This window comes from Manihot esculenta, chromosome 3 (assembly GCF_001659605.2).
Source record: "Manihot esculenta cultivar AM560-2 chromosome 3, M.esculenta_v8, whole genome shotgun sequence".
In the NCBI taxonomy this organism is placed as follows: domain Eukaryota; kingdom Viridiplantae; phylum Streptophyta; class Magnoliopsida; order Malpighiales; family Euphorbiaceae; genus Manihot; species Manihot esculenta.
In genome coordinates, this window is record NC_035163.2 from 33,295,827 (window position 1) to 33,304,503 (window position 8,677).

The window sequence follows — 8,677 nt, forward strand, 5'->3', positions numbered from 1 at the left end:
AACTCTAAACCGTACAGTTAAAACTTTTTTTTTAGAATTTTTTTTGGAACAGTTAAAATAAATGTAGTTGTCAAGTATGTCGTATATATAATTTGATGGAAAAAAAAGTATGTGTATATATATGTTCTGAGATTTTAGGGTCTGATTATTATTATTAAATTATTTATTAAAAATATAACTATACTTGTTTTTTTATTATTATTCTTATTATTATTTATTATATTTTTTTCTATAAAAGAAATGTTCCAGCAAATAATTTTATATGTCAAGAAAAATTATATGTCATGTTCTCAAATGGTTGATCCATATTCAAATCTACATTTCCTTAATTATCCTAATACTCAATATATATGTATATATATATTTGAAGAGAAAGATCATAAACCGTTAACAAAATGTCATTTCAAATTCTTGTCCATCACGAATCACATTATCACATAAGTTTTAGTTAATTAATTATGAATGTACTTTTTTATATTTAATAATCATAAAGTGTTTGCAGGGAATATATGCCATGTACATTGAACCTTCGTTTGTCTCAATAATAGATGTCCAATTGCAACTTTAATGCATCAGTCGGTAAATGATGGGGGGAGAAAATTAAGTAAAATATATACTAATATGAATACCTGACTTTTGGACAAACGTAATGTAAAGGGAAGAGTACAGAGAGAAAAGAAGAAACGGATAATTAAGTAAAGCGAAAGCCGCAAATAAAGATATTCATCGATCATCGGGCAGAAGTGATTTGGTGTGATGGCCGCATGTAGGTAGGTATTAATTATTAATTTTAAAGGAGAGTTCAGAAGAGATCTATCTAAAGGAAAGTAATCAGTCAAGAAAAAGTTATGTAAGGGATAAAAAAAAAAAGTTGGGTGGGGTAAGTACCATTAATTATTAATTATCATACCACTGGAGATTAAAGATTTGAGAAAGATTGGCAAAAAAAAAAAAAAATAGAGAGATAAAGCAAGTGCTGCTGGATAGTGACTGCTCCAGGTGATAAAAGGTGTATTTTGTTAATATATTGATACTTTGTTGTTCTGAATTCTTAAGTAAAATGTAATTTAAGTAATTTTATTTATTGATATTTTAATTTTGATAAGTTAAATGATGATCGAAAAGAAAAGAAAAAGTAAAAATCGTATTTGTTTTAAATATTAAAAAAGCTGAATAAGCCATGGTATGATAAAGAACATGAGAAAATACAGTCATTTCTATTTTCTGACTCTCGATCAACAAATGAATTTTATAATGAATTAGGTTATGTGTATAACAAATCCAAAAAAAAAAGGGATACACTTCTATTTAGGAAGATCGATAAACTCGTGATTTAGGGGAACTTTCAGTCAAATTGATTATGAAATCTAATCATTTTTATTATTTTTTTAATTTTATATTATATTATTATTATTATATTAATTATTATAATACAAATTTATTGATTAAATTCATAATTATTTAGTTAAATTTAAAATAAGTGGATGGATTAAATTTATAATTATTTAATCAAATTTAAAATAAGTGATAAATTAAGTTAAGTAAATTTTTCTAAATTCAGCGTTTCACATTTATTAATTAGGAGTATGGAGTAATTTTAATTTTTAATACAGTAATTAAATATTTTATATGGTAATTAAATATTTTAAAAATATCTCAATCGTTATTTAAAAATTAAAATTTAATTAAAAAGTATTTTTTAATTAATTTAAAATTTTAAAAAAAATTAAATGTCTCTGCGTTTTCAATATTTATAACTGGTTTATTAAAAATAATTTATATCTATCTTTGATTTTTATCACATTGATTTTCCCATATTTAATTTAATTACTCTAATTTCTTTAGTCAATTTGGTTAATTTTTTTTATTTATTTAATTTTTATATTAAAATTCTTCTATATTATTTTTATTTTTTATTTTTTATTTATTTAATAAAATTAATTTTATTTTTGAGGATTCGAGCCTATCCCATAATGAAAAATGAGCAAACAATATTATTGTGCTTGGTTTTAGTTTTACAATCATATCGTCGTATTCGTAACTGTCTTTTCAAAGAATCTAGTTTAATAGTGCTCTACATAAACATATATAGAATACAGCCAGCAATTATTAAAATATGTCAGACGTTATATGAATAAGTGATCTCCTTTCCACTATAAATTGAAGGAAGATATTTGTTGCTCCTTGCACCTCATAACTTCTAATATCCAACATTACTAAAATATATATCTAATTCATCAGGAAGAAGCGAACAATCATATGGGAGGCAACGGCAGGCAGAGGAAATCTTCTTGCTTCTCTATCTTTAACATCTTCAAGACCTGTTGTTCTCATGGCAGCGATGATATTAGCGAAGATGGTTTCTATGTTAGAAGAATATGTCCCAGCGACGAAGATGGGAGACGTTGGATTGCAGATCCTGGGATTGACGGTAGAGCCTCAGCATTCATCGCCAGGTTCTATGAGGCTCGTGTTTCGGACCCAGAGCGCCAGACTCTTGCTCTCTGATAGTGCATGCACTCTCTCTTTCCATTCATTTTGTTATATCTTCCATCTCTCTCTTTGTTAATTTCTCTGTATTAAATTTCAATTGTTGTAGTCTCAGGGATCATTTCTCTCAATAGTACTGTTACAATTTCACTTCCCCACTTTGTAAGTTACAATAATTAATATAGCAACATGACTAATAATTATTAGCCTTTATTTTAATTTGTTATATTGTCTTTCCAAAACAAATTATTTAGATATTTCCTCTGTTTTTCTTTTAAAAAAAGAAAAAATTAATAAAATAGAGTAAAAGAGAGATTTATTACGGGTGAGATCTAATTTCTTATACAGTTAGTTTTTTTTTTATGAGCGCAAGTTTTGTTTTTTTTTTTTTTTTTTTTTTTTTTTTTTTTTTTATGAGCGCAAGGATAATGATCATTAAATTTTAAATTAGTTATTTAATTAGGTGTTAGAGTTGATATTGAAATCTTAAATCTTTTAATAAATTATTTGGTGCATTCTCTATGTCTATCATGAATTCATTATAATTGATAATATTTATATAAATTCCATCATAATTAATTATAATTAATTTATTGTGATTATATATTTTATAATTTTTTGACTTTTTTAATTATTTAAAACACACTCAGAAGTATAAATATACATAGCATATAAATATTTTGAAGATGATATAATGAACAGACAATTTTATTATTTATAGAAGAGTTATCTAAATTAATGTTATCGGATGTTCTAAAAGAATTTTATTTAGTTATTATTATAGACATAAGTGTTATAGGTGGTCTTTTTTTTTTTAAAAAAGAATTTTAATTCATGAAATGTTTATGGTAAGTAAACATGTTGTCTCGTTTGAAAAGGCATCGACATATAAGTTAAAGGTTCTTTGTAAAATCTTGAGTGAATTATATATTATTTAGTTGATAAGATTTTGATAAATTAAATTAACGTTTCAGTCTTATATTTTTAAAATTAGATTAATTATTTTAATATATAACTTTATATTTAACACTTAGTTTCTATTAAATTTTTATATTATTTAATCAATCAGAACAGTTAAAAGGTTAAAATAGTACATATATTTAGAAATATCCTCCATTAATAATATCAAGTTTTAGGAAAAATATATTTTTGTTCAAGAATTAAAAAATCGACTGAAAAAGTTTCTAACATAAAAATTTTGAAAAGCAAATTCAAATAATTTTTTTACAATAAGTTCCAAATAAAACATTTATTTCAACGAAATTAATTTTTAGAAGAAGAATATTTTTAGAATTCATATCCTCTGTATCATAAAAATATATAAGCTTACTTTCCTTAATCATCAATATCAAATTATAGACTTGTTAAAAATTATAAGTTATTAATTTACTTATATCCACATAATTGATAGGTATTAAAAAAATAAAATTGATTAATTTTTAAAAACAATTTACTAATGTAAGATATTTTTTCTTAAAATAATGTGAAAATAGGAGTATACCTATAAATTTTCACTCCATAAATTTGAAAGCTGGAAAAAAAAAAAAAAGCTAGCAGGAGGATATATACTTATCAAATAAGGTGTGGATAGTCATTAAGCAACGAAAATAAAAGAGTGCAAAAATAAAGTTCTCGTGTTGCTTTAGTCGATTCCATATATTTGCTAGGCAGTAGTGTAGCAATTGAAGGTCAAGGAGGAATAAGAAAGTAACAATCTCATAGAATGGCAAGGGAACCTTATGCTTATGGCGTCCAACTCAAGGCTACTCCTAATCGATACAAACATCTTAAAAAGTTACCCTAATTAAACTCTAAGATAAAACCAAAAGAACGTAGTGCTTAATTGTGGTGAAGGATCACAGACAGGTCATATCCTAGCTAATTTTGTTTATTTATTTATTTTATATATCCTAAGTACCTTTGATTTTTCTTTTTTCTTTTCAGTTTAGCCAAACAAATTAACAATTAATATCACTGTGTGCATGCCAGGCTAAAAAGTACTCTTAACCCTGAGGTTCTGTTTCTCTTTTTTTTGTTTTTTTTTGTTTTTTGTTTTTTTTTCCAGCTGCATGGAAGGAGAGCCATCTAAATAAAATGTGCAACTTTACCTTTTCTCATATCTCTTTATTTCACTTCTTTTTCGTGGTTCTTGCATGTGCAGTCTTTAAGCCACCGATGTTCTCTCTCATCTCCATTCAATTGCCTTATAGAGGTCTTAAGCTAGCTATAGGAAGAAACACTAGTGCCTTTTATTTTCAACATAAATAAATAAATAAATAAATATATATATATATATAAGAGCATCCTACTTGAAAGCTCTTGTTCTATTTGTAGCATATCTATCTATCTACCTCATCCCATATATATTCTAAAAAATTTCCATATTCTTAAGCTGCAAGGCGTTAAATCAGAGCCAGCTGCTTTCCATTAGAATGCGCATAGGTGTATATAGAATAGAATCTGTTGCACGATCATTTACATATAACAAGTTTAATATCAGTATGCCGATATTTCAGATAGTTTATATATTGGAGGCATAAAATATATACTGAAAGAAAAATAGAAAAGAACAGCTACCATGAATTTACTTAATTATTTATCTTATTCTTTCGGGCATTAATACTCAGATTGCAGGCTAAAAAAGAAAGGTTAAATAATTAAAAAAGAATTATTCTTTCAACTCAAACCCATTTTTTTATTTTGTAGAATTTAAGATTTTTAAAATTTTTTATTTAATACTTTAAATTTGAAATTAAGTGTATGGCAAAATTTTTTTGATTTGATTTTTTTCGTATATGATTTTGATAATAAAATTATTTTAATTTCAAAAACAAATTACTATTTTATTTCTTGACTGTTTTAAACTTTTATTTTAATTAAAATGGTAAATAATTTTTAAAATTTTTTAAAATTATAACAAATAATATTTTATTATTAGAAATAATTTTTATTAGGTCAAATTTTATTTGTACAGTAGAAGTTAGTATTTTAGTTCCATCATCGATATCAAATTGGACTTGGACCTTTTAGCATTTATAAGGCCCATTGCAGCAAACACAAAGCAGCATAAATTTCTGCAAAATAGAGAAAACTAGTGGCAACTTGCTTTTTTTATACCATATGTCGTCTGGAAAGTATGGACATCATAAAAGTTAATTATCTCAATAATAACAACTTGGTCAAACCGTCCTTCGTGGACAATTTACCTCTCGAAGCGCAGTTGCAGCATGTGAAAGGTAGACGCACCGCGCACGTTTATATATTTATTTTTCGATCATAAATAGATTTATTTATGAATTGGTCTGTTCTTTAGCATGTGGGTTTCAATAAAAACAAATGGAGGGATAGAATAAACAACCCACACAATGGAATAGCAGGGTATAAGGGGGATGTACTGTTGCATTTCTCAGACAATTATTAGACAAACATTGCTTTGGGGTAAAGCTAATTAATTAAGATAAAAGATGCATAATGTTTCAGGAGTTCAAGGAAAGTTCAACAAAAACCTTCCCTCCAATTTAATGTTTGAATACGATAAAATAAATATGATAAGACTGATATAAAAATAAAAATGAGTTATGTGTTTGTATATAAGTTTCATTATGAACCGAGTTTTAATATGCAATGCAGAGTCGACAAGCTATTAGTAATATAATATAATACAATATTGTAGTATTAAGGGATTAGTCTTAATACTTTTATTTCTTTTCCCTTTTATATCTACATTAGAGATTAGTCTCATAATCTGTACGCAGACAGGAACTGGCTCAAGAGTGAAATGCGAAGTATCAACGACACGTGACATGTAGGTCATATTGATAGTTTTCCCCTACAATGCCCACAGCAAGCGGATTTAGAGTTAGGAAAAATTTTTTGGTCCGTTGCTTTTTATTTTGGTTTTATTTTAGCTTTAGTTATAGCTCTAACTTTAGTTAAATCTTAATTATTATACATAAAATTACAATATTATTATATTTATTTTCTGATAGTTGATTAAACTCGACTATTCTCCGGTCTACATGATCATTCAGAGGACATTCAAGATCCTTGAGGCTAGCAGAAGCCTCCTCTCCAATTCTAGCTAACATGGCATCAGTATTATTATATTTATTTTAACATCACATTTAAACAATAATAATATTAATATTAAAAATATATTATATATAATTTGTAGTAAGAATATTATATTATTTTATATAATTATTAATAATATAATTTAATTAAAAACTATGAAATACTTTAATACATTTATGGCTAATTTTATTAATATATGTTTCATTACCATAAATCCTATTAAGAAGAGGATCATATATATGATCAATTGAAATAAAATAAATTATATGGTTAGAAATTTTTAATAATTGTTTATGGTCATTTTATAATATTGGTGATAATGATTTAATATTTTTTTAAAAAAAATTATTTAAAATTATATACAGACAATTTATACCATTTCAAAAAAATATAGAGAATTTATAATTAAATTATATGAATATTTTAATTTATAAAAATAGTTATATAATATTAAATATAAAAATTAATAAAGAGAGCATATAAAATAAAAGAAAGTAAAAGAATTCACGTGCTAGGGGTCTGTTTGTGGCATGCTCCATGTGCAAGGATGCAGTCGGCGAACGGGTTTTGAGATGAAGAAAAAAAGAGTTTTCCTCTTGGCTCATCTCACGGATCTTGCCTCTTCTCTCTCCCACAGCTTCCTCTTCCTATCGTCTCAATCTCTCTCTCTCTCCCTCTATGTATATATACACACACACATCTTCCTTTCTCCATAAGGCCTAGAAAGAATTCATTCGTTAATTAGGCTACTTACCAGCGACACAAAGTCATATCCTCTCTCTATCTGCCACACACAGGAGATATTCATAAAACGGAAAGAAAACACGATCGATGGCTTCTTGGAAAAAAACCATCACATCCCCTTTCAAGAAAGCATGTACTTTTTTCAATCAGCAACCGAGAGATAAGAAGTCTCAACCAGGTATACATTTATATATTAAGCAAACATCTAAACGAGTCTTGTTAATCTTAATTTAACATTTATGCATATTCTTGTTAATCTTAATTAACATTTATGCGTATTCTTTACAGGGCACGAGAACCGAGTGATGGATCTGCATGGGGAGGTCATGGCATGTGGCTACGAGGATGTTCAAGTTATGTGGTCCATTCTCGACAAGTCTAAGTCCTCCAACTGCAACTTAACTTCTTCATGACATCTACTACTATATCTCATATATATATATTACATATATGTTACCAGTTCATCATTCATAGATATAAGGATCTGGTACCATATCTAACATCCGACCTTGTAGATATACTAGATCCCCCATACCCTCAACCATGCACCCCTCCCCTCCCCCCAAAAAAAAGGAGGGAGAGAGGGAAAAAGATAAAAGATCTAGCGTCAGCCTTCAAGATTCTCAGGCAATTTTCTTTTTTGTGATGCCCCTTGGCGATGTATGTTACTTTTATTTAATTAAATGGAATCCCCGTGATAAATAATAAAAAATCACGGTGAGATTTTTAATGAATTTATTTTTTTTTATTACCATCTTAAATTTTAAGTCAAAGTCCTAAACAATTTTGTCCAAAATAAAGTTTTCAAATCCATCCGCATGTACATGATTCTCCTGCTTTATATTATAACATAAATATTGTGTTATAATAACATATAAAAATGTGTTACTTTAGATAGCAACTCTTTTTTTTTTTTTTTTATTTTATTAGCATTCTAATACATAGTGAATAAGTGCGTTGCGAGATGAGTAGTTATCTTACCCCTCCAAATTTCGTTTTTTAGCATCATCATTTCACGAATGAGCCTATACCCCTCCTCACGGAAAAAATATATATGCTTTGCTAATTTTACATGGGCAATATATATAGTAAATCAATTAAAATATTAATATTTAAAAATAAAAAATTATCAAACGGTTTTAGATTTTAGCAATCATCTCTAACCTTGCTGCATTTGACTTGAACACCTTAAAGTCAAGTCAGCCTTAAAAATCACCCAATACCCTGTGAACATGAATACTCTGATTAGTCAAGATTATATAAACGAACAACAAAATCAACATGCATCATTCCATCAGAGGACTCACAGTAGGCACAAAAAATAAGAACTAAACTTGAAAATTCATGAACAAGATACTTATTTTATTTC

General features: G+C 26.9%; 2 protein-coding genes across 2 annotated transcripts; both read left to right on the plus strand.

Annotated features, from left to right (window-relative positions):
- Nucleotides 1–2,178: 2,178 nt before the first annotated feature.
- LOC122723172 lies at nucleotides 2,179–2,644 on the plus strand. The gene has a single exon (XM_043954504.1). It carries the CDS (start codon nucleotides 2,260–2,262, stop codon nucleotides 2,506–2,508), a length of 249 nt encoding a protein of 82 aa, XP_043810439.1. The 5' UTR covers nucleotides 2,179–2,259; the 3' UTR covers nucleotides 2,509–2,644.
- Nucleotides 2,645–7,211: 4,567 nt separating this feature from the next.
- On the plus strand, nucleotides 7,212–8,038 carry LOC110608202. Its single transcript, XM_021747415.2, has 2 exons — nucleotides 7,212–7,486; nucleotides 7,597–8,038. The coding sequence occupies exons 1-2, from the start codon at nucleotides 7,396–7,398 to the stop codon at nucleotides 7,719–7,721; spliced, it is 216 nt and encodes a 71-aa protein (XP_021603107.1). The 5' UTR covers nucleotides 7,212–7,395; the 3' UTR covers nucleotides 7,722–8,038.
- The last annotated feature ends 639 nt before the right edge of the window (nucleotides 8,039–8,677 follow it).